The 26,452-nt window shown below is 53.7% G+C and overlaps 1 protein-coding gene across 5 annotated transcripts in view; it reads right to left on the bottom strand.

Moving 5' to 3' along the window:
• Window positions 1-26,452, bottom strand: part of SMG6 (SMG6 nonsense mediated mRNA decay factor) — a 105,199-nt gene that overhangs the window by 59,214 nt on the left and 19,533 nt on the right. For all 5 annotated transcript variants that reach the window (XM_041423140.1, XM_041423141.1, XM_041423138.1 and 2 more), the window contains 2 exons: window positions 22,787-22,848; window positions 19,090-19,235 (listed from right to left, as the gene is read on the bottom strand). In XM_041423140.1, coding sequence (XP_041279074.1) covers window positions 19,090-19,235; window positions 22,787-22,848 — 208 coding nt within the window. The remainder of the gene's footprint in view (window positions 1-19,089; window positions 19,236-22,786; window positions 22,849-26,452) is intronic.

The following is a 26,452-nucleotide window of genomic DNA, read 5'->3' as shown; positions in this document are numbered from 1 at the left end:
CCCTGCTCCCATCCAGCAGGTGGGCACCTCTGTAAAAATGTCCTTGTACGAGTGCCTGAGCTGGGGAGTGGACCCAGGCTCCTCCAACTGGTGCCCATAGATCTGCTCTGAAGCAGAGCCCAAGGGTGAGTGAGGGAGAGGGATGGGATGGAAAAACTGGGAGCTGATGAGCATCAGACTGCAAGAACAGAGCAAAAGCAACTGGGAACCAGCGAGGGGTGGTTTTTCTGAAGATCAAGAAGAGGAGTCCTCCTGTTTCTTTGCGTGTAGGAAAGAGGGTTTTTTTCCCAGCTGAGGTCTGGGCTGCACAGAGAGCACTGTTTTCCTAGCAGGAGGCAGTTTCCTGCAGGGATTGCAGGGAGCTGGGTGGATCAGCAGCTGCAGCGCCCTCTGCAAGCTCCTACCTGGATTCTCCAGGGGTCTGTGGGCTCTGCTCCCACCCAGCCTGCAGCAGAGCCCGAGCCAGGACTCCTGCAGCCATCAATCTACCTGTTCCACAGGGGAGAGGGTGAGAGGCAGAGAGAAAGGGGACTTCTGTAGCGGGGAGAAATTTGTGCTTCTCTGAGAACGTTATATTCATGGAAAACATAAACCAACTGTCGTCAAAGTCGTCTGAGCTCAGGAAATGGAGCGGCCGGGAGAAGGCTGCCATGTGGCCGGATGTTATGTATTTCTAATTAGTGCTATACATCTTTCAGCAGCGAGTGTCCTTTTGCTGGGAAACACAACGCGCTGCCCTTGTTATTGTAACTGTCAGAGAGTGCTTAAACAGATAATCTCCAGGAAAAGTGATAAACACATCCCCTCTCCCACTAGGGTGTGCAAAACAGCAGTGCCAAACCTTTATTAGGGCAGCACAACCAACCACAGGAAATGGGAATGGGAAAAGAGCAAGGGGCAGCCGCCCACGAGGAGAGGGATTTGCTGGAGGAAGCTTCTCGTGGCTGCTCGAGTGCCATGTGCTGAAGGAAATCCTGCGAGGGACAATCGGGGCACAGGCAGCACAGGACACGTGGGCTGCTCACAGGGATAGGGCAGGGCTGGGAGTGAGGGCCCCCAGCTGTTCTGCTCCGAGTGTGCCCCCAGTTTGGGTGGAAAGGAGCCACAGCAACCCCCAAGCTTACAAGCAAGCAGAGGACATGATCTTCCATCCACCCATCCCAGCTAACAAAACACAAGGAACGCTGAACCTTCCACAGTTAAAACAATCCCAGCCAACAAATCTCAAAGGAGAGCAGATTCCTTTGACTGGAGCAACCAGACTGCCTCAGCCAAGGGTCAGGAGGGCTCCAGGGGGACAGTCTCCACGCTGGCCTATCTGTCCTCACCTGAGCTGTGGCTCCAGGCTGGAAAGCCCAGAACAGCGCTGGCAGCAGGTGATCCCAGTGCTGGCAGAGCAGCAGGAATGTGCTTTGCTCCCAGGGAACAACAGCTGAAGCCACCTTTCCTGGTGACAGGGTGAAGGACTGTATGGGAAGGCACTCAAAAGAACGAACAGTTCTGTGGACACAGTCCCAAGGATGACATAACAGGCTGGCCAGGGGACACAGGAGCTGCAGGAGCTCGGTGAGCACTGGGCTGGGGGCGAAGGCACCCGGCTGATGTGTCAGCACATCAACTCTGGAGGCACAGACAACTGATTCACCAGCTGGCTGCTGCCCTGAGGGGAAGAGACCAGAGCTGGGGTCACCTCGGAGCTGACACCACCTGAAGGCAATTCCTCTGCTCCCTCACTCTCAGACACAGCTTTCCCCGTGAGTCACTCCCGCCAGACACAGCCCTGGCACAGCTACAGGGCAGCCCCCTGGGGTGGGGCTGTCTGCAGGAAACGGGTGAGGAGAGCCCTGCTGCCGGCCCAGCCTGGTGGAGACCGCACACAACCGCGGGAATATCAAGCAGCAGAAGTGAGGGGGATGCTCACAGCTGTGGGGCATTTCCCCGGCACCCCCTCGCAGGGGAGCTGTGAGTCACTGGCACTCCCAGCTCTGGGAACTGGCGAGTCACACACGCACTCATCTGCCCCCGAGAGAGCCTGGGAACCTGCAGGCACTGCTCAGCCCTGGCTGATACCCTGGGAATGACGGGCAGCTTTCCTGGAAGGATGCTCCCAGATTCTGAGCAAACAGGATGGCAGCCCCAGCCTCTCCAGCACCGTGGCTGCGCTGAACATCACCACCTGCAGCACACAGAGCTGGACCCCTCCCACACAACCTCAGGATTTCAGTAATAACCTGGATGCCGCCAGACCACCTCCCTGTGCTGATGTCCCCCTGTGGAGAGGCAGGAAGGCCCTGGGAGGGTCTTGGTCACAGCAGCAGCAGCACCGGGGAACTCGCTGCACGTGTTCCCAGAGCAGCTGGGGCCGCCCAGGAGCCCGCGGCTCCCTCTGCAACCCTGAACTTGTCCGAGGGAAGGAAGGAGGGAGGCCTAGGAGGTGAGGAATGCCGGGGGCCTGGGGAGGATGGAGCAGCTCTCCCTGTGGAAGCCATTAGATATTCAACACTTCATTTGTTTCCAGCCGTCCTGGACTGCAGCGCTGGGCTCTAGGACGGGAGGCTCTTCTCTGACGTAACCAGGAAGCAGCTGCAAAATTAAGGAATCCCTCATGACATCATAAAAAGGGTCGATGGTTTACAGGGGAAGGTATAAAAATTAATGACATATTCCCACCCGAAGCAGAGAGCCTGCCCAGGAGCCACAGGGGAAGCCATGCTCTGCCCAACACGAAGGGGCTGCCTGCCCCAGACAGCTCTGTGCTGCCAGCTCCCTTTGGCTGATCCAGGAACTTGTGTCTGGCTCTTTTTGTCCCTAAGCCCAGGCAGGGCTGGATCCTTGCACCTGGGGTGCGATAACCAGCTCAGTATATCCTTCCTGACCCTGATGAACAAAGCTTTAGGGAATGACTTTAGGGACAGCTTTCTTGTGTTGTCAGGGCTGGCCAGGAGTCAACGACAAAAAACATCATTGTGAAGTGACTATTAATAATACTAACTTAATAAGAAGTTATTAATTTCCACAGGGAAAGCAGACACGTGCACAGAGTGTCCCCAACACCCCAATTTCTGAAGCTCTGGGAGACCAACAGGACCTGCAAGAGGAGGCAATGGCAATGGCACAATGTCCCTCCCCATCACACAACCCAGGCTAGGTCAGAAAGAATGACATTAGCCTTGAGGACAAGCACAAAGCCATTTCCACTTGAAAAGGGAAAAGGATAGTGGTTTAAAATTAACTACAGCCTTTTCCAGGAAATATCAGTGGAAAGAAGCAGCCATTTTTAGAAATGTTATTCTCAGAAATTTCCTGAAAAGACCCATCAGTCAAAACACAGATTGAAGCCATTTCCACTTGCACTAAGCAGCACTCCGGAGCTCTCCCTACACGCTTGGGGTGCTTGACCCAGCCTGCAAGGCCAGGATCCTGCTCTGCCCCCCTGACCCCAGCGAGGCTGTGGGAGTCAGTTTGGGATGTGGGACAGCCCATATAGAGCCAGAAACACTCCCCCTGCCTGGGGAGGCACATCCATCCCGGCTGTCACTAGTCACACTTGCACTGAGACATGCCAGTCCCTGACCATCACAACTGAAGCAAAAGCACCTCCAGGCTCATCCATGCTGGCAAACCTGGAGAACTGCCAGAGAAATTCTCATTTCTCAGCACTGCCCTCACTGGAGCTGCTCTGACGCTGGCACTTGTGACACAGGCACAGCAAAGTGCCAGCAGTGTCACAGCAGATCCCCAGAGCCACAGGTTCTGCTGCCAACAACTGACAGCAACGTGAATTTGACCCGTCTGGCAGCTAAAAGGCTGGCAAATCTAAATGTATGTAACTCCTGGCTGGCTCATAAGGAAGTGTGTCCCTTCAAGCTGGCATGCCAGCTCATCAGCATATCTATAGCTCCAGACCAGCCTGGCACCAGCTGTCTCTTCCTGTGGAGAGAATATTTGCCATAAAATGCACAAGCAGGATGCGTTCAGATTAAACAGGGAATGCTGCATGAAAGAAGAAAAATCGCGGATGACAGAAATGGAAAATTGTTTAAGGGGCACTGCAATGATGCAGAATGAAAAAAGAAAACCCCTGATGGCCTATCCTCTGTCTGCACAGATCTGTCAGCTCTTTTTGAAGATGCCAGAGCTACGAACCCCACAAAAAGAGCCAGTGAGGAGCTGGGGAGCCTGGCTGGGTTACACAGGAGCATGGCAAGAGCTTCCAGCATCCCCCCAGGAGCTGTGTGTGCCCAGCCATAACTGTGTCAGATGTTATTTACGACAGGGAGGAGGTGTGAACAGAACTTCCCAAGAGATTTCCTCCAGCCCTGAGGGAAGTTTACAAATAAGGACAAATAACAGCAGCAAATAACAGGCAGCACTTTGCACTCCCCAAGCTCTTGCTGGGGGTGGGCATGTTCTTGACAGCAAAATGTGAGCAGACAGCCTAGAACTGGCTTCCTTGGGTGTGAACCTGGGTGAGCTCTGAGCCTGCAGTTAAAGCTCATGAGAGCAAGTGCCTGCAGACAGGAGCATTCAGAGAAAGGAGCCTTTGATGGGGCAGGAACAGCAAAGCGTGGAGCTTCCTTTTCAGCACATTCCCTCCTTTGCTGCTGGTCTTCTTAGGGCTTCCTGAGGGCCCAGTGTTTGCAAAGCAAATGCCAAAACATGAAGTGAAATCCATGCCCTCCTCCCAGCTCTTGGGAAGCAGGAAATCCCAGGGTCTTCATCAAATGCTTGCAAGCCTGAACTGCCTCCTCACCTCCCACTCCAGCCCTGCTTGGTCCCTCCAGCCTCCCTGGCTGATGGCAGTGGCACCCCCAGCCCCAGGACACCCCACCAAGAGGGGCACAGCCCAGCCACTCTGCCTGCTGTGATGCTTACTTAACAATTTCCATTATAAGACCTTGGTTTCAGCTCCTAAGAACTTTGCCAAACTTTAACCATTTAGGCTGCAATCCCTCATGCCAAAAGCTTTCTTCGAGCTAAATTTATTGGGAAAATTTCAACTACAAAGGTTCAGCCATTTGCCAGAATGAGGTTAGGGAAAATATATTGTTCTTCTCAAGTTAAAAATTCTTTGACCATTTCAGCAAAATCCCTAGCACCTTCACACTTGGACCAGGAACCAGAAGTTTGGCAGGGGACAGCAGAGGGGTCTGGGTGTGCCTTCTGCCATCTCCATCCTGCTTTGCCAAGGTGGAGGCCTATGGAAATCTGGGTGCTCACTATCAGACAGCTCTCTCATGCCACTCCAACCAAAGCTGGTTCACCTGCTTGGACAGAAGAATAAACCAAGCCAGGTGAGGCACTGGAGAGGGAAAAGCAGGTGGAAAAGGGGGCTGAAGCAGCACAAGTGAGGCACAGCAGAGCAGCCCCTTCTCCAGCCCCCTCACTGCTCTGCTGGCACCATCAGTGGCTGCTCTCCCCAGAGGATCCAGCCCCACACATGCAGCATTCCTGCCGTGGCAGAGCCTGGTGTGGTGCATCCAGATTTACGTGCCAGCCAAGGATCCCAGATGAGGTCAGCCTGGTTCCACAGGGGAGCTCGCTTTTCTGAAAACTATGGAAACTACACATGCAAAAAAATCTCAGAACACCAGACTTGGAGGCATCTATGCAGCTTCAAGTCAACTCCATCGCACTTACTCACCATAAAGCCATCCTAAAGACACGTCACTTTTCCTCCCCTCAAGGTACCATTTTCAGTCAACACAGAAAATTAACAGGCAGCAGAGACCCTCCTGCAGAGTGTTCTGATGTGCTGAAATGTGCACGTGTTCAATGAGCCTCAGGGCTGCAGGACAAGTCATGGTTTGGGGGATTAAGATGCAGAACTTGATTCCATTCCTCACATTGGTGCTGAACTTTCAGGGAGATCCAGAAGTCCCCTTAACTCCTCCCAACGCATGTGCTCAACTATTTTTGTGTCCCTCACGTGTTGGTTGGCTGGTGACACAGAGGAGATGGAATTTGCAGACACTGGGCAACTGTGCTTTGATCAAATGCAGCTCCTGAAGGATCATGTTTTTAGGAGAACTCCATCTCTTGCATCTCAAGGTGGGCAGACAAAGGACTAGAAAATCTGGCATTTTCCTTAAGCTCAGTTCCCCACCAGTACCATGAAAAAAGGCACCCAAACCCAAGCTTTGAGCACACACCAGTGAGTTTACAACATTATTTGGACCTGAATCTTGTAGGTTTTCCTACACTCCATGTGGCACCAAGCACAACGATAACACTCAATTAGTGGCTTCTCTGGAAAACTCCCAGGAGAACAGAAAGAAATTTTACAAGCAAAAGGACAACAGGAAAATTGAGTCTGGGATCTCTTTGTCATCATCTTGTCTATCACAGGAGGCTTTGTGTGCCTTACAGCATAGCTGAAGTGCCACTGGGCACAGCCTTGAGGCTGGCTCTGCTTGGAAACAACCCCTCAAAATGTTCCTCATGAAGATGCAGCCAGATTCACCCACCAGACCTCTGGTGGTGAGCAGGGACTGTGGTCTTCTGTGGAAATCTGGAAGAAGTCCAGCTGCGGGCGGTGCCACACAAAGGGAGGCTCTCAGGTGTTGAGCGAGCGATTCCCTGAGGGAAGGGCCGTGACCACAGGCACAAACCCACAGCACGCAGGGAAACCACTCCAGGAAGTTTAACATCCGAGCCCCCCTGTTAGAAAATACGATCTCAGAGCTCCAACAGCTCACACGGAGCCGGAGCCTCGGCTCCCAACGCACGTGCGGGCTCACACAGGCGACGGAGCCGCCACGGCGCTCAGCAGCTAAAGAGCCTGAACCCTGCACATTCATTAACAAGCCTAAGACATCACGCCTTTATGCCAAATTCCTCTTTTCCCCCGTGATTTGAGATAGGATTGGCACAACTGTGATATTCCCTGCAGCTACCGTTGCTGCAGCATTCCCAGCATGGCCATGCAGAGGGAAAGGCCGTGCTGGGGGTTGGTGGGCTCGCCATGGGGTGCCCCAGCACCCCTTTTGTTTGCTGCTGTGTCTCCTGGCGGGAGGACACGAGGGAGCTGCAGGCTCCAGCGCCGTTTCCTGCAGAGATTTGAAAACCTGTTGCAGTTCCAAAGCGAGCTTCGATTTCACTGTGACCAGCAGCTCGGAGACTCATAGTTACTATACAGCCGAATAAAATATTTTTTCATAAATTTAACGCCAGCATGTCTGTGTTTGGAAACTTTGAAAATCCATGTTGTATGGTTTACTGCACTGGAAAAGGTGCCAACAGAGTTTCAAAGGAAGGGAAGTGTATAACTGTTTCCTTTCAAATGTATTTTCCAATGGGATCCATTGAGGGAAAAGGCTGGAACTAACTAAAACATTATTAAAAACTGTTATGAAAAGAGACAGAGAGATGGAAAAAGATAGACAAAAACTCCAATACACAGCCGAAAGGGAGGGAGGGAGACAGGCGGCAAGAAAGGGGATATGGGCAGAAAGACACTTTGGGTGGGGAAAATGGGGCGAGACGGGGAGTTTTAACTGGCAGTCACCCTTCGTGGTTTCATATTGTTGCAGATCAATTGATCAGGATTTCAAGTGCTGCTGGCCCGGTGGCACAAGGCGAACCACAGAGTTGGCTGCAAGCGCAGCCCTTGCGAACTGCTGACCTTCAGTTTTCAAACCAAAAATATTCCTTGGGAAACGGTTACACCAGGTCCCAGCCCCGAGGCTGCCAAGCGAAAAACAAGCACTACGGACCTGAAGGAACGCCCCGAGTAACTTACACCAAAGCAACAAGCAGGGCTAGTAGCCTGAAGTAACTCCCTGGTGTGATTCAAGCGGCAGTAACCGCGCGTGACATGTGTGCAGAGGGGCTTGGCTCTTCCGTCCTCCCGGAGCGGGGAGTTCTCCAATCACCCTCCGTCGGGATCAGCGTCGGCCCTCAAGCCGCTCCCGCTCCGTTGGCCACGCTCAAGCTGCTCCAACCAAGCCTATAAATACCAAAGCCATCGGGTCCATATAGTGCAGTCACAGCCCGATTCCAAACCACCGCTCCGGCTCCAGGCACAGCCCTGGCTTTGCTGCCCTGCGAGCGAAGGGGGAGCCAAAAGGGGCTGAGAACACACGTTTTGTCAAAGACTTCAGTGCCCTGGCCATCAGGAGGCTGCCAGGGTCGGGGCTGGATCTCTGTTGCTCTGCCAGGCTTCAAAGAGCCAGGCCGGGGGTGGGCAGAGCTCGGCGAGCGCCTGCAGAGCTCCAGGCCTGTGGTTCCACGGGGTGTAGTAACCCTGGGCTGTAGCACACATGTCGAGGGATGAGGGGAAAAAAATAAACAGACAGACAAAAGAATGAGGATGCTCTGCCAATTCCAATTGTGCAGCTTTTATTTTAAATGCTTATCAAGCTGAGAAAGAGCAGAGTTCTTGGAAAACAAGGTTTCCTTTCTTCCCATGCCAGTGTCAAACACCCTCAAGGACGGGTACAGCACAGGCGCTCGCTGCCGGCCGCCCTCTCCGCAGCCGCCATCCCGTCCCGTCCCACCCGCCTCGGGAAGGGTTTCCAGCTCACAGCCCTGGTGTTTCTGGTAAAAAGATCTCTCTGTGATTTTTTTTATTTTTTACTATATATATATATATATATATATATGAATTTTTTTTTATTAATCTCCAATCTGGCTGGGTTCAAATTATGGCCAATTACCCACCAACACTTCTCACTAATAAAATAAATTTTTACGGGCCCTAATTACTGCTTTCGCTGAACTGCTCTACAGGAAGCACAGAGGCTGTGGCTCTCCAGACGGCAGCAGACAGGAAAGCTACGGCGAGTAAACGGAGGGGATGGAGGGGGAGCGCGGCGCGTGTGCCATGCGCACGGCGCTGGCCCGGCCGTCAGCCCCCGTCAGCCGCTGCACCCACCACCTGTGACGCAAGGCTGGCTGCTGGGGACAAGAGTGACGGCCGCAGCTCCACGCCGGCATCCGCGGACGCGAGCCGGAGGGGAAATCGTGTTTGGAAAGGGCTGCATCAATCACACGTGACGGAGAGGCTGAGCCGCCTCCCATCGCTGCACAGGGGTCCCCCCGCAAGCAGCGCACAGGGGAGGCGGCTCCTCAGCCCGGCGCCCACCTTTGGTTCTCTCTGTTCCAATCGCGGCTAATTGAAGGAGACACAAATAGCAGGAAGGCAGAAAATCCCTCTGAGAACGCGAAGCATCCAGCCCGCTCCCTGCTACGCTCACACACGCGGCGCTGCCTGCCAGCACAGCGCAGCCCCAAGGGGCTCCCGGCTGTGACAAATGAGCAGAACCCACGGGGTGACTGCAGCCCACAGCCCGTCCTGCCTGAACCCCGCTGCTCCGGGGCAAGCAGGGAGAGCAGAGCCGCTGTTCTCCGTCAGGGAACACCCTCCGTGGCAGGAAAGCCGTGGCAAAACCACCGGCTGCTGGAGCCCTCCGCAGCGCGGCTGCCACGCAGGTATCCCGGCTCAGCTGGGGAAACGCGGCTCTGCGAGATTGATTGATTTTTTTTTTTCCCCTTTCTTAACCAGGATTACACTAATTTCCAAGGCCTAATGGAGTCCAGCTGTGATGGGGAGGCAACGCTGCAGTAGTACAAAGACCTTTGCACGTTGGTGCAAACTTGTACAACGCTCAGCACACACACACAAAGCCCTATAAAAAGGATGCACTGCAGCAGGATATTTTTAGTCTTGACAATACGGCCCTAAAAATACGACTTTGCTAATACATCACTACAGAAATATTCCCAGTGTCCATTCAGGAACGGTTTAAAACATTTATTTTTGTTTCCTTTTGCAATGGTCAGAGAGGAGGGAGAAAATAGAAACTCATTGATAAGAGGAAACGAGAGAGACATGAAAAATTGAAAACTACCTAAAAGCTCATGGAGAGGTTTATTTTATTAGTTCTTAATAAATATCTTGCAGATTTCCTCAGGAAATACACCAGATCACATGTAAAATAGTTTGGTACTGATGTCAACTGTGTCAGCATATGAAATCTATTAGGGTGAAGCCACAGCAGGGTGATCAGCGTGCTGAAAAACTGCACGGCACTGAGGCGAGGGGGGCGGGGGGAATCTCACGGCCCTTCCAAATTCTTCGAGAGGTAAAAAAGTCAGCCAAGACGCAGAGAGAGAGAAAAAAAGATCCCACATCCTGCTTTGCGCTGCCAGCAATGTGAAGTGCCCAGAGATTAATTCTATGTCTGGCCTGGAAATGTGACTTTAAAGCATTGGAGGGAGCGGGGAGGAGGAGGAGAGAGGAACGAGAAGGCCAGGAGAACCGGGACTGGCACCGTGCCACCGACCCCCCTCCCGTCCTTCCCAAGCCGTGTTTCAACGTAGACAGCAGTAAAGCCCAACAGACGGCAGCTCCCGGGGCTGCCAGGGCCTCGCACCAGCTGGGGCGCGTCTCCCGCTCCCCGTGCAGATGGCTCTGGGAGCATCACTTCCGCTGCGCCTGCTTTCCGAGCCACCCGCGCCCATGTGGCCGCCTTTGGCCGCTCTCCGCCACGGCCCCGAGCGCGCTTGGGGCCCCCCGGGCGGGACGAGCTCGGCTCCCAGCACCAGGCACGAGGGTTGTCAGCCCTTGGCTCCTCGGGCTGAAGGGTTTATGCTGTTCCCAACCCGCCTTTGGCAGCCGGAGCCTCCTTCTCCATCCCCGTGCCATTACCCGGGGAGCAGGCGCTGCTTTCGCAAGACGCCCCAGCTCCGCTCCTGGGGCCGGAGGAGAAGCACCGGGAGGTCACTGAGCCAGGGTCAGGGGGCCAGATGATCCCAGGAGGGATGGGAGAAGGGGGAATGGAGAAACTCCACAGCCAAACTCATCCCCATGGGGTAGCTCCTTCCCATTCCACAGCGACGTGCTCCTGTCTGCTTCTCTGGGGTGGGACCTGAGTGCCCCAGGGACAGACAAATCACTTGTGGCCTCTGTGTGTCACCTACCAGCCAGCCCTAAGGCCACCACAGCCATCATCAGCCACACTGACCAGCATTAAAAATGACCTTCCATTACAGATGGGCCATGTGCCTTCAGGGCTGTCACTCAGCTGGGGTTAAACTGTCCTGGTCAGTGAGGCTGGAGTGAGCATCACACAGCCAGGGTGACACCTGAAGGTCACACCTTCTTCCTGACTGTCACTTAGCACAGGCAGAGCCAGCTCTGTGCTGCCAAGAACCTACTGCAGGGCACATGCAGCCTAATTAGGGAAAATAAAAGATCTCCACACCTAAACCTGCATGGGGCCACCTCCTCAGATACACTCAAGAGCAGAAACAGCCTCGGCTGTGCTGCCATTCCTGATCTCAACATTAAGGCAAGAAGAGATCCCAACAATCCCCCCTAGCACTGGGCACAGCATTCTCAGAGGGACTGCAGCATGTGGGAAGAGGAAGGCAGGATGGAGCTGGCAGGGGATGAGCCTGTGGGGCAGCCCCTGGGAAGGAACTGAGCTGGCAGGCTGCACCCAAACCTGCACAGGGTACAGGGCAGGCAGCCCTCCCTGCCTACACCTGGAAGGTTATAAAACAGCCCCTCAAGCTCAATCAGGAGTTTTACAACTTCACAAAGCGGCATAATTAGCCTAATTATACAGTGTTCTCTCAGAGAATTAAACAGAAATACAGTAATTGACTTGGTGCTACTTAAAAGCATGAGGAAATCAAAGGTGCAAGGCACATTAAAGAATCAGAAATATCTCTTCAAAAGCAAAAGGACTTCCTGTCACGCTGCAAACATCTAAAGCTTCACCAAAGCTGCTGCACCTGGTGCACCTCACTCTGACACCCTGGCACCCCTTTCTCCACCACCAAAGCTGAGGAGCTGCAGAGACCTGGGACAGCTGCCTGAGCACCTCTTTTCTTGTTCCACAGCAGGACAGATGGACACAGTGTGCCACTGCTCCATTTCCTGCCTTTCATTTTACACAGCAACGCTGCTTCTTCATCCAAATAGCGGCTGGATTCAGTGTTTGCAGAGCTGGCCATGCCTTGGAACCACAGCAAAGCCTCTCCAACCTCACCTCACCTGTCACTGATTGTCCTGATTTGCTGCTTGGGCTGCTGAAGCTTGGCTCTAAAGCAGACTCAGGCTTTGTGTTTACAAATCATTTCCCCTCGATTTGTTGCCCTGAAATGAGATCCTGCTATCACCTCGTGGAACAGCTTCAAGGGCAGATGTAAGGATGTGCTTGTGTGACAGGCAGACCAGGCAGAAGCCCCCAGCAAGCTCATCTAACACCACTTGATGTGGACTTTGCTGCACTTGAGCTGGAGGGCAGGAGTGGAGAGTCTGACACACCAGCAAACACTCAATTTTGCTGGAAACCTTTCCCTTCCCTGCCACAAAGCCCTGCTCAATCTTTTGCCTCCCAAGCCAACGTCTAGATTTCAGAAACCTGAACTGCCAGTGGAAATTCCCTGCAGCGCGTTGATTATTGCATCTCCTGCTGGCACTTGTGGCAAGGGGAAAAAAAAGTCACATGGCTTTCTGGACACACGTTTCACTAAGGAGTCTTGCATCAGAGGGCAGAAGCCAGCAGCCAGGAAAATAACTCCAATTACGGTAAATAAATCCCCAAATATGTGACAATCTGCCTTTTAAACAGGAAACAGAGGGGAATAAGCAAAGGAAGACTTTGGTCTAAACATTGCTGCCACCAGCCTCAAGAGCCCGAGAGCAAGACTCTGAAGACACGTCTGGGCCAGAATTATTTTACCTGAACTTTACTGATGTGTCTCAAGTCTGAGACAGCTTCCTTCCCTGAAGGGAAAGGCGCCGACAGTTCCCAGCAACTGTGCCAACCTCCAACACTCCCAATGGCTCAGAGGAGAAACCCTGGAGGGTCAGCTGCCATCTCTGGACACGTACGTGTCCCTTAGGAGGCTCAGCACGGGAAGCTGTGTGGCTCCTGAGATGAGCAATGCAGGTAGCACTCCCTGCACCACTTCAACCCTTCCTCCTATTCACACATCTCAGGGTGTGGGTTGTGTCTGGACACAGGGAATAGCAGATATCACTAAACAACAGTTTCAGTGTAAAAGCTCTTTGCCAAGGAGTGGCATCAAAGAGCCAGCTCGCCCAGGAGCCTCAGTGAAAGGCAGGCAGCAAGGGGAAGGATGGACACCAGAATCATCCAGCCTTCCTCTGAGTTTCCTCTCTTAAATATCACTCAAATGTGAAGCAAATACAAGCAGCAATGTGGAAGGAGGGGAAGGATAAATTAAACATCCAGTTCCTCCAAACTTAAGGCCTTGGGAAGTGTTATGTCTTAACACCACCTCGCTAAAGACTGCACTGCCCAGTCTCAGAGGGAAAGTCACACAGCGACTCCAGGTGCAGCTGGAGACCTCAGTGCACACACCTCAGTCCAAAACTGCTGTACAACCAAAGCCCCAGCACCCAGAGAAAACCAGATGTCAAACTGCTCAACTCCAGCCTCCCTGCATCAAGTGGGCTTTGCACTGCAAACCAAGCCCCCAGGCAGGTGGAGGGACCTCAGGCTCTGCTCTCAGCGGAGCACAGGGCTGCAGATGCTCAGCGTCCCCCCGGCACAGCCCTGCAATGTGACATCTTCATCACCCTCCTGGCTGTTTAGCCCAAAGGTGTCACAGCCCACAGCAGAAGTGTGTATTTACCACACAAAGAGAGGAATTCAGAGAAAAGGACTCAGTTCTGCTCCCCAGACAGGGAAAGATCAAGTTGCTTCTGTGCTATCTATAGCCTAAGGTTTATTAAGCTTTCTTTTGTGCCTAATTTTAAAACTCCACCAAACCAAGGCAGTTACCCACAACACTGCCTTATTTTTAAACTCGGGCAAATGCACTGGACTCTCTTGCGTTTAACTGCCCCCACCTTTTGTCAGCTCTGACATGAAAGATGTGGTTAGAGCTTCACAAGAAGAGGTGGAGATGCTGCAGGTGATCAGAAGGTGCTTCCTCTGAGCCTCTTCTGATGCTGCAGTCAGCTCTTTGAGCAGAGCTGGGTCCAAGCAGCAGAAACGAGCCCGTAGCAATGGTCAGAGCTGAGGATCTGCTGAGGGCAGACACCACCAGCCTCTGCATCATCTCTAGGGATATTTTAAGGGTTCAGGCTGCAAGCCTCAGCAGGTGTGGTCAGCAAAGCGAGACCTGCCGTGTCTGGCACAGGGCTGTGAGTAGTATGGAATGGCAGCGGGGCTGGCTGCTGGTTACCACAACACAGCCTCATCTCAGGGCTCTGACCTCTGCAATGAAAACACAAAGTCCTGAACCTGCTTAAGAGCTGCAGGGGATTTGCACTGACCTACAGATCTTTCCTTGTGCGTATCCAGATTTGGGCAAGATCTGCATCTCAAGCTGGTGTCGGTGTTCAAGGAGCAAGCAGGGCCACGTGCCTTAGCAAACTGCCCAGGCTGCAGTCACAGCTGTGTGACAGCAGCTCCTCTCTGAGCCCAGCAGTCTCTCCAACCCTTGCAGCACTGACCTGCTCGGCCCAGGCCTCAGAACACCAGTGTGGCAAAAGCCGCAGATAGTGCTCTGAAGCTGCTGCTGTGAAACTTTCCTTTCTGCACGAGCCTTCAAGGTTTCCCAGCTGACACCACCTTGCACAGAGAACCCAACCCTGTTCCACTCAAGAAGACAGACTCAGTGTCTGCAGAACAAAGCTCAGCCTGCCCCTGCCACACTGAGCCCTCCTCACAACCACATGAGCACAGTCCCTCTGCCAGGGCACAGCTAGTAGGTTTTCCTCCTTGCCCTTAGCAGAGCAGATGCCCCATGCATGGCTCACCCTGCCCAAACTGTCACTTCCCACTTTCCCAATCCTCAGCTAAAGCAACACACTTGGCCAGAACCTCCCTATGCCTCTGTGCCCTGACTATGCTCAGCCCCGGGGGATGCAACTTCATTCCCTACATGTGCTGAGGATGCACATATGGCAGCCCCCTCCCCTCTCCACTTCCACCTAAGCCCGACCTCCTAACAACCTCCACACGGCACAACGCGACCGGCCCAGAGTGCCAGAAGGCATCCAGGTGCTGCAGCCTGATGCTTCACACCCACAGCCAGGCAAATTTGCTGGGATTTCCGGGAAGTGTCTCTAGGGTGCCCCGTGCTGCTGCACCCCCACCTTGGTGAGAGCTTGTTTGGAATGCGGGGCCGTCGGGAGGGGATTTGGGGGGAGAGGGGAAGTTATTCTGGTGGTGGCCTATGAATAACATCCAGTGATTTATAGGAAGTATAATCCAATAATACAGTAAAATAAAACAGTGTGTCTGAGATGGGTTTGATTCCAGGAATTATAAAACAAATTATTAAAGAGAGAGAGAAAGAAAAAAGCCTCAGAGAGGCCAGATCGGAGTAAATTGGGCACAGATGGGCTGGGAGGGGGTTCCTCTCTCTCCACTCACCGAGATGCCCCTGCCGCAAGCACGGCTTCAATTAGTCTTTTCAGAAACCAGAGTTTTATTTCCCCAAATTACAGAATTAAAAAAAAATTAAAATTCTTGGAGTGCTTGTGGTCGGGATAAAGGGATCCAAACTTCTCTGCGAGTTGGTTGTGCAGATGGCTACCAAACTGTTAAAATGGGCCACCCCACTACGGCCCCGCCCCAGCCAGAGCCCGGGATGGCCCAAAACACTGGTTAGTCACCTTTGTCCCATCCTGGGAAGCACCAGCAACTGCAAGTCTCTGCCATGTAGAGTGGCCACCTCTCTCTGCCTCCCTCCCCTAGGTGGGCACTCCTTGCCCCATGGGTTTGAGGTCTGCAAGAAGCTTTTTCACACCTGAAGTGCTCCTGACAGGAGGCAGCCGGGTCAGTGGGACCCTCAGTGGCTGCATGCCTCCCAGGACAAAGCAGGAACACACTGTTTGATGCTGAACAGCAGGGGATGCACTTCATGTGGGAATTCTTTGGCTTCCTCTGTCAGAGAAAACAACAGATCCAATTCATCTCCCAGGATCTTCCCAGTGCTGCCCGGCTGCACAGGCAGCTGAGACCAGCTCCAGCGTGCCTGGTGCTGTCCCTGGGGACAAGCACAGCTCAGCTGCACTGGGCACGGGCCACAGAGCCCTGCCTGTGCTCACCTGAGCCCTGGCACCCACTGCAGGGTTCAGGTAACCACAGCAGTGAGCTGCGTGGGAGGAGGATGTGAAATGCCACGTGCTGCTCACAGCTGGCTGGTTTTGAAACCAGTTTAAACACAGCACAAAAAAAGTCACCCTGTCAGAAGTGCACACGGTGACCTTGCGGTTGGTTGGTTTATGAAAAAGTGGCAGTGTCTGGGAGAAGAGACACAGAGGACATGTCACAAATCCCACAGGGGACACATGCCAGGACAGGGGCACCCCTGAAGGGTTACGGCCAACCCACACCACAGGAAGAGAACAGGAGTAAAAGAGCAAAGAGCAGCAGATACAAACTATTATGCATGAGCCCCAACCTCCAGTGCTGCCCATTGCCTCACTGAAGGTCTGGGACAGAGGAAACACAACCCAAAAATGGGAGAAACTGAGGCTGAGGTGGGGCAGGATTGTGTTTGGTACAAGGCTGAGGAAGAGGGAGGACAGGTGCTTAACACAGCATTTAATTGTTAAGCTCTCTTTTTCTTAATGCCTGACTCTTTACTTAAAAGTTCTTATTCAGGGGTTAAGAATTCCATAGAATTCCCCACATTGTGACGGTTATGCCAGTGACACCACACCATGACTGCCAGTACCACTGGATCTTGGCACCAGGGATTTGTTACACATCAGACATGGAGCAACAAGCACATTTACAAGTTTCTCAGGAGCAGCTGGGGCTCCAGAGACCTGGAAATGCACAGCAGGGAAGGGAGGGAGCAGCTATCCCTGAAGAGAATAGCCCCGAACAGCAGGAAAGAGAGGCTCAGACCTCCCTCCCAGCCCCAAACCCACGGATCTCCTGCTACTGCAAACTGAGTGATGGGAAGGACACAGCCACGCTCTGCTCCCAGATTTGCAGGAGGATTTCAGTAGGAGGAGATCTCCGGAGGCTGTTTGGTCCAACTGCAAAGTTGCATCCAGCTCTGCGGAGTGGACACAGCCAAGCTCTGACTACAGCCGGCTCCCCAGCAACGCTTCCTGGCAGTTTGGGATGCAGGCAGGGTGGGACTGCTCCCTGAGTCCTGCCAGCCTCCCACAGGCCCACAGGGGCGGCTCGGCCCCCTGGCTGCCTGCTGCCCCTGCTGCTGCAGCACAGGGAGGTGACTCATGTGCTGGGAAATGGAAACCCGCACCTTCCCGACAGCGTTCCTGCCGCGCTCCCGCCAGGCCCCTGCCCACAGCAGCCCACACGCCGGGGAGAGAGCCAGCGCCCTCGCTCCATGCAGGGGACTCTGTCATCCTTCCAACATTCCTGCCTTCCTTCAAAACTCCAGACCCTTTGCTGTTCTGCTTTTGATTTCCATCTGCACCCAGCTCTTCCCAGGATGGCAGCGTCGGCAGCGAGCCCAAGCTGTGCTGTGCCAGCGCTCGGCGTACGAGCGCTCCGAGACCACCGGGGCGTTTGCGCTGACAGCAGGGTTTGCTTTGCCAACAACACTCTCAGCGATATTTCAGGGTCACCAGAGCAAAGAGCCCTCAGGGAAATCCCTGAAGGGCCCTTGGCATCAGATGGCAGCCGTGGTGCCATCCAACCTGCGGGCATTCCAGGAGTGCTGCCACCTGCTCCGCACGCAGCCCGCAGGCCCCAGCAGGAACAGGTTTGCTTTCTCCAGAGATCCGAAAGCTGGGAGCAGCTGGCAGCTACCCACACAGGAGGCAGAAAACTCTGAGAATACTTATTTTTCATGAGATAAAAAACACTCCCTCCGTCACTCACACACATCCACAACTCGGCTGTGGAGGGACGAGCTCAGCCCAGTGGTTTGAGAGCTGGGATTGCTTCCAGCTCTGCCACAGGGGCTTGCCATCCATCCCAGACAAATCTCATCCTCTCCTTCCCACCCGCCCCTGTCTGTGGCACAGACACCACTGTTAATTCACCTACCAGGGGTATTATTAATATTATGAATACAATAATTACTGTCACGCACAGGCATTTGCTTATAATCACAAAGTACTTTGCAGCTCAAAGATAAACACGCCCTCATTGGCTGGCATCTGGCAGGCAGGAGGGCATGGCTGCCTTGCCAGTGGGATTGACAGCTCCGTCCAGGAGAGGAGAGTGCCTGCAAGGCAGGCACAGCTACAGGAGCCACTTCCCAGCCCTCCAGCTGGTGCTGGTTTGTTCCATCAGCTGACCTTGGCCACTGACCACCAGCCTGAGCAGTGGCCAACTGGCTCACGAGGGAGGGATCTTCCAGCAGCAGCTCTCTGGGGCTCAGCCTGATCACCCACATGCTGGCCTTAGCTGAAATCCATCAGCTGGAGGCCTTCATATTTGGGACCTAAATCCCAAGGCATCAGGATGTGAAATGCTGCTTCCTCCCACCCAGGGAGAGCAGCCCCATCCCTGCTCCCAAACTCACAGCTCAGGCAGACCTGGCTACCTGCTGCTGAGTGCATGTTAGAGGGGACACAGGGAAAAGTACAATCCCTGGAAGCATAATTTTAAACTCAGTGAAGAGGCTCTGGTTTGGTGGTACCTCTGTCGCCCAGCACATTAAACTTGTCAGTGGCAGAGACCATCCAGGCTGCTGGGTGGATAGAGGAAGTGAGAGGAGGAGAGTAATTAACACTAGATCTGTGTTGTTCTCTGAATTACCTCGGGGCACAGGCTCCAACCCGGTGTTTCAGAGAGTGGCATCACATCCCCCAGCCACCTGCACGGACACAGGCAGCCACAGCCAACAGCTGAGGCCTGAGACTGTCCCAGCCCTCCTGGTGCCAGCACAGGCACTGAGCAGGGCCCAGCTTGAACACTGGGAAGGCAGAGCCAAAAAGCAGCGTTTTCCTTCTGTGCTGATGACTCAGGCTCCAGGGGGATGCGATGCCTCCTCATTCCTCAGACACCTCAGCCAGCTCCAAAGGCCCAGCCAAGGTCCCTTTGTGTTGACACCCACAGGCATCCAACCACCACTCCCACCTCCCCATCTGGTGTGTCCCCCACCCTTCTTCACATGGGGAATGGCTGATCCCCATCCAGTTTTCCCTCCAGCAGCACGTGGTACCTTTGGGCTGGGAGTTGTACACTGCAAACATGTTGATGGCCACGAGCTGGAGCATGCGGGTGCTTCCGATGGGAGGGGGGCTGTGCTGCAGCAGCACCTGGAACTCCCTCAGGACCTCCTCGGCCACGGCAGGGAAAGTCTCCATCCTGCAGACAGAGAGAGAGGCTGTCGAGAGCAGGCTGTGCCCTGAGATGAGGGGTGGGAGGTGGGCATGGCTCGGCCCGTGTCACATCTCCTGGGGAAGGGGGAATCCCTGGGGTGCTGTCTCCCAGCCAGGAGCTGTGGGGAATGAAGGTGCAGGCTGCTTCCTTAGAGAGGGCAGTGAGGGATTGCTCTGTGACCGACAGGCAGCATTCTTTTGGCAGGAAAACACGGCCTTTATGAGTCATTTCTGACCAACCATTTTTTTCTACTGACTTCTACCAATCTGGGAGAGGTGCCAAGGGGCCAGCAGCTCACTTGGACCAGGAGCAGCCCATGGGACTCCCAAGGCTGCAGCAAAATGCACACACTGGTGCCACATTGCGGATGTGGCAATTCCAGTGCATTGAATGCCAGCCAGAGCGTGCTTCCTCCAGAACTCCTCGCTGCAACATCGGATCCCATGGCACCGAGCCCTGCCTCCCCCAGGCTACACACTCCCCAGCACTGTGATTGAGCCCCTAAACTTCATCACTTCGAGCCCCACAGGACAGGGACTCTCTGACTGGTGGAGCTGCTGACAGTGTCAAAGCTGGAGCGGGTCCCCGCAGCCGCTGCCGCGCGTCAGGACACAGCAGCCCGCAGCTGCGGGGCCACGCCTGGGGATGGGGTGAGCTTTCAACACCACTCACAAGCGCCCACGGAAACCTGACACCCTTATCCTGCTCTTCATCGCTCAGGGAATTAGCTGAGGTCACTTATCAAAGTTGTTGGATCCTCAGCAACCTCCCAGAAATTATTGTAAAGAGCACGGTCAAACCCCAAAAGTGACTGAGGTGTGCTTGTGCACAACAGTCCTCACCTGGTATCCCATGAAGATAATTTTATAACCAAGAAGCTGCCCAAAACCTTGGGAACTACTGAGGGGGGAGGTCCTCCTGTCCCAGTGACTCTTCTGCAGAGTTTGCTGTATTGATTGTTGTTCCTACACTAGAAAAAGCCACAGCCAGACCCAGCAGACTGAGTATCTCCCAGAAAGTGCCCACACCAGTTATCAGTGACATTATCAAGTGCCCACATGGGAGTGAGGGAGCCAAAACTCACAGAGGGTGAGGCATCTGGAGCTGGGGCAGGCGACCTCAGGGGCCTCCATAGCAATTTCCTCTCTCTTCCCCCCAGGAGATTCAGATCTTGTGATATCACCACGGGCTGGATTAATGAGCCACTTCTGGTAACCCACACGGGCAATTCTGCTGGGCTTCCCCAACAGACTTCAGGACAGTGACAGCTTTATTTTTAAAGACAGAAATGGCTTTCTTAGTCATATTTCATGGGTGCTTTTCATCACCTGGGTCTGCCTACCAGCAGGGTACCCTCTCCCTGGGCATTGTTTGCTGGAGCAGTTCAAAGTCTCTGTCACCTTCCCAAAAACATGGGCTGGAACAAACACTCTCCTTGTACTTTGTTGCTGTGCAGAATGGAGCAGCTCTGTCAGAACAAATGCACTGCTTTCCCTGCAAAAGGCAACTTCCCTGGATTTGGGGCACAGCCAGAGAATTAGAGCAAACTGATTGCTTCTAAAGACTTCCTAATTTTGAGAAATCTCAGACCATATCCAGTGTATCCAGCAACATCCTCCTAGGGCAGACGGCACTCTGGGGATGGAGGAGCCCTTTGCAGGATGGGTTGTTACTGAGGAGATGAAGATTATTGCCAAGGAATAACAACAAAAAGGAGTGAGGGCTTCCTTAGCTCCACCACCTGTGCTTTGATACCACAGCACATCTGGAACAGCATGCAGTAACCCCACTGAGCTCAGAACCAGCAGGTCAGGAGCCGAGCGGAAGCTTTTAATAAATTGCTTACCTGTGGTTTTAGGAGCAAGAGTCCAATTAGGACAACATCATCTTTTCCATACTTTTTCCAGATAAATCACCAGAGATCCTGCCCAAAAAGGACTTGGCTATTCCTCACCTTTTACCTATTTTAAGCACGGAAGCTGTTTAGCAGGGCTGGACGATTTTCTCTTCCTGTGTCATGGTATTACTTTCTAGTTCCCTTCTAAGTACTTCAGGGCATATTGTACCATTAAACATACTTGGGTTTTCTAAATGACTGTCCTGGGAAGCAACTGCCTGAAACGCTGCATCTTAATTTCACAAAAGCCTCAGGAGCCAAATGTGCAACTGATCTCTGCTACATCCCCATTAATCCCCTGCTGGCATCCGTTCAACCGGAGCTCGACCGCGAGCGCGGCCCCACAGCGCCGGGGACCAGCAGCTCCCCGGATGCTCTGCCCTCCAGCACAGACCCTGCACTTCCCGAACCTTCCCTGGCTCTGGCAGCTCTCCTCCTCTTTTCCTGCAGGCAGGACAGCCAGCTGTGCCTCCTCGCTGCAGGCCAGCCTGGAGGCCCGTGAGTGGATAATCAGCGCCTTGTGGATCAGGAGAGGTCAGCACTTGGATCTCCAGCAAATCACCAGCCCCTGCTCCCCTGTTTTTTGTGAAGGGTCCAAAGTGCCCCTGCTGAGTGGTCACCCCTGTAAGCACTGGAGACAGCAAGTGCTGAGTGCTGCTGTGTGGCAGGATCTGAGCTGCTCCCAGCAGGGACAGGCTGTCACTTTGCACCCACACGGCCTGGAAAAGGCCTCTCAGCCCTGTGACCTGCAGCCAGCAGTTCCACAAGAGAATGAAGGAGCAAGAGAGCTCAGGAGACTCTGGTTGCTTCCGAGCTCCTGGCAGGCTCAAGCAGAGACCCACATGGGGTCTCTCCTCAGCAGCTGCTCCCACACAGCGAGGGCCAGTCCGGACCTGGAGCAGAGGCAGCTCCATGGGAAGCCCATCAGCTGCGAGGCTGAGCTCTGCCCTCAGGGTCACAAGGGTGTCCCCTCGGCTGGGATCTCAGCCCAGGCTGGGATCAGGCTTGCTTTGCTTCAAGGGGAGCTGTTCAATTACTTGAAACCCATTTCTGACAGCCACTGCCAAGGGCACTTTGTACAAACCAGTTCCCACAGCCAGGGCAGCTCTCAGCTATGGGGCTTTCACCAAAATGGCAGTGAGGAGATGAAGGGCAAGGTTTGTTTTGCCATGCTCTGGATGGCAGCTTTCAGCCAGCACATGGATCTGCATCGAAAGCTTTGTGATCCTCACAGGCAACAGCCACTGAGACCCCCAGGAGCCATCTTTGTACTGGGTGAGGGCAATGGAAGAGAGGGGGTTAAACCCAGAAATTCAAGTGGAGGGAGCACAGTTAGGTGATGGGAGAAGAGAAAACAGCCTCTAGTCCCCTCCTGTGTGCATGAGCCATCTGAGCTCAGCTTATGCCAGAGGGTCCTGGGGCATGGCAGGAATGGGCTTTGAGGTGGGGGAAAGGAAAAGCCCAAGCTCCAGCCAGTGTGGGGTGGAGGGCGGGTAAGGAGAATAAGAACCAGGAGGCCAGGCCTGCAAGAATTCACACCCTGTGCCCTCAGCTCCAAACACAGCTTAGTTGCTAACAATATTAAATTCCAAAAAGACTTGTAATGTAGGAAAATAAAATAAACATCCTGCACACTTACCCAATCCTGGTAAACAGCTTCCCATGGGCATGGAGAAAACTGAGGATGAACCTTTTGTTCAGCTGCATGGGAAAAAAAAAAAAGGGAAAAAAAAAAGAGAGAGAGGAGAAAACAATTAAACTCTCTCCTATTTCCTGTGAATTAAGAATGTCCCCAGTGACAGAAGAACCTGGCCTGGATGCTGGGGGTGGCACTGGAGATGGGAACCAAATGGACATGCCCAAACTCTTACAAACATCATGCACAGAGGCAGAGGCAAGTGCCAAACAGCTGGAGCTGGAAGCGGAGCTGGGAGAGGCGGTGGAGACACAGCACCCTCTGCCGGGTCCTGTGATCCTGCACAGGGCTGCTGCACCCCGGGAGCCCCAAACCCACACCCTGGGCACTCCAAACCCCACATCTGCACTCCAGCAACCCAAAGCTGATTCCTGCACCCCAGGCACTGATAGGTAAAGCTCTCCCCCCCGCTGTCTCATCAACTCAAAACTTAGCACAGCCTAAGGGGTTCTGGAAAAGGAGTCTCCAAAGGCAGCATTCCCCACTAGCATTCCCACCGATGGAAAAACAACCTCACAAGCACCAGCAGCAGCCTGTTCTGTGCTCCCAACTGTGTCAGAGGCAGAGCAGCAGGTGGGCAAGGCAGAGAGGGAGCAGAATGTCCTCCCCAGCACTTTTCTGCAGAGCAGCCAGCACAGAGAGCTCAGCAGCAGCACCCACACTTGTTTGTGCCCTGCCAGAAGCAGCTTCCAGAAGCCAGGGAGGATTGGGGTGATGCTGCACCCCCTCATTTATCTGGTGCTACAGACAGTGTTCAGATGTGCCAACAGAGCCTCTGAGACCCTGCATTTTCAACAGCTACTGAACTGCCCAGAGAAGCTGTGATGCCCCATTCTTGGAAGTGTTCCAGGCCAGGTTGGGTGGGGTTCTGAGCAATCTGCTGTAGTGCAAGCTGTCCCTGCCCATGGCAGGGGGGTTGGAACAAGATGGCCTTTAAGGTCTCTTCCTACCCAAACCATTCCATGATTCTATGGACATGGAGCTAAGGGGACACAGGGGAGCTGGCTGATAGCACATGGTGTGAAGGCAGCTTCCTGCCCAGCTTTGGTCCCCTGACTCCAAAACCTGACTTGAATAATTACTAACTACTGCTCCAGGCCACCTCTGCTCGCTCAGCACAGCTCTGGGCTTTCCCACTCCTTATCTGCACGGCTCTGAGGACGGCTGTGGGTGGGTAAGCACTCCCTCAGCCTGGCCCTGGGGGTGGCTGTGTCACAGCAGGAGTGGACTGGCCTCACTTTTACCTTCCCCAGAGCAGGAGGTTTTCCTCTCTCGCCTGTGCCTGCACAGCCTCAGCGCGCTGAGAAAAGCCAGGCCCCGAGTGCTGCGAGGGAGACGCTGACCAGGAGCGACCCAGAGCACCACCACGCTGCTCCAATCCACCCAGGGCTTTTACAGCCTCAACTCCCCCACCTCCCCTCACAGGGGGAGGATAAGATCACCTGGCAGGGCTGTGGCACTGCCCAGCCAAGAGCTGGGCACATGCCAGAGAACGCAGGGCAGGCACTGACCAGTGCCTCCCGAGCTCTCTGCCAGGCCAGGCTGCAGGGGACAATTGTCACTGGCATCCTAGCTCTGGTGCCACCTCCCAGCCCCGTTTGCTGAGCCCCTGGGCTCAAGGCATGACTGATGCCAGCTGCTCTGAACCTTCAGTGAGGTGCAATTAACCCGGCTGCGTTCCCGGAGGATCCATGCAGGAGAATGATGCCCTGCTGCAGAGCTGCTCCTGGGCCATGTGCGAGTTTAGACATAAAACCTGTCTCATAAAACAAGCCAGACCAATTAAACTGGCCCCTGCAGCAAAGGGTTCTTGCTTACTCACTATTTTACTGCTGCCCTAAAGAGCCCTTTCCACTAGAACTCAACTTGATTTGCCACCATTTTATTAACTCTGCAGATGGAACCCAGAAGAGACTGGGGAATACTGGGACAGCACAGCAAAGCCCTTATTCATTCTGCCAGTGAAGTCTGGATATAGCTGATTCTTCACCTTAGGACACTATGGTAATTGAGAGCTTGAAGCCTTTAACAGGTCGTTTTTTGGTTTTGCAACAGCTTGTGGAAGCAAAAAAGCTGGTTTGTGACCAGATCAGGCTGGAATCACAGACACAGCATAAGGAATCTAAGGAATCACAGCCCTCAGCTCAGTGCAAGAGCCTTGGAGGGGTGGTGGGGAATGCTCTGCCCCACAGCAAGACCCTGTGCAAGAGCTGGAAGAGGGGGTCCATGCTCTGCATCCTTTGAGGGGAATATGGAAAAGAGAAGGAGCTCCTGGGCTGACCCATCTCTACTGGATAGCAACACTCATGGGCAGGCTGCAGGTGGGGGAAGGAAGAAAATGAGGCAGAAATTTTCCTCCAAAGCCCACATTCACCCACGGCCCCATCAGTGCTCTGCAATCCCCACACTTTACTGGCAGCGGGGGAAAACCAAAATTCCCCGCCTTGAATGGAAAGTGACACCCAGCAGGGACATGCCCAGAGTGTATCCACAGACACCCATCTCCAGGAGGGCTTGTCAGGACACTGGCTTCACCCCCATTTTCTCACAGCAAGTTTCACACTCAGCCTTTTCACTCGCAATCCCAAGGACTAACCAGTCACACTCCCCAGCATCCAGCACAGAACTGGGACAGAGATATGTGCTTCCTTGTAATTGTTTTTAGGAAATGTGATACCTGCCTCCAGGAATGAAGCATGTTTCGTGCCTCTTGCCAGCTTAAATCACAACCCCAGCAAGCCCAGGCAGAGCCCTGTGTGCCCTAGCACTGTGGCATCTCAAGCAGGCACCTCACGCTTTTTTTCACCACTTTTTCTCTCACAGCCTCGAGGTTTTGACGAGCTCATCACTCAACTTTGGACCTTTCATCTTCAGGTTCATGCAGAGGCCATGGGGCTGCTTTGACTGGGCTTTTCTCTGGATGACTGTTTCTCTACTGACTCACCTGTCCCTCAGCCTCTGGGAGCCCTCCCAGCTCCTCCCATCACACTCAGCTTCTCACGGGGAGAGGAAACAGGGACCTCCATGAGTGGCCTGGCACAGAGGAGGAAGTTCTGTAACCTGCTGCTCTGCATTCACATGGTGGAGAGGAACATTCCCAAAAGCATTGTCAGCATGCTCACTAACCTGACAGTGCTATCATGAGACCCACAACAACTTCTCACTGACTGCGCAGCCCAAAAGCAGCCCCCTCCAAAGATTTCCCAAAAATGGTCCTCGTGCCAATATCAGGATGCCAGACCAGGACTCCCAGCATACTGACACTGCTGCCCTTTGTGGGCAACACTGTTCCTTGGCATAGAAAACCAAATTTGGATCATCCCAGTTGCTCACTTGGGAAAAGCCCATCAAGAAAAGCTTATACAACAACAAAACTATGTCAAAAACTGGATTTTGGCCCTTCCAGCTGAAAAGCGGGCATCACCAATATGGAAGTTATGAGCATATAGTGAAGGCATTAGTTACAAAAACAAACCAGCTGTCAAGAAGAAGAAGGGGTCCCTGCACACAGTAGTGCCTGAAGCTGAAAACAGCTGTTTCAGCTGTCATGAGTCAGCATGTGCAGACAGACTAAATCCACCTGGGAAGAGGCAACCTCACCAGAGGAAG

Source organism: Onychostruthus taczanowskii, unplaced genomic scaffold (genome assembly GCF_017590055.1).
Source record: "Onychostruthus taczanowskii isolate IOZ18803 unplaced genomic scaffold, ASM1759005v1 scaffold75, whole genome shotgun sequence".
Lineage (NCBI taxonomy): Eukaryota > Metazoa > Chordata > Aves > Passeriformes > Passeridae > Onychostruthus > Onychostruthus taczanowskii.
This window is presented reverse-complemented; position numbering and strand designations above follow the sequence as displayed.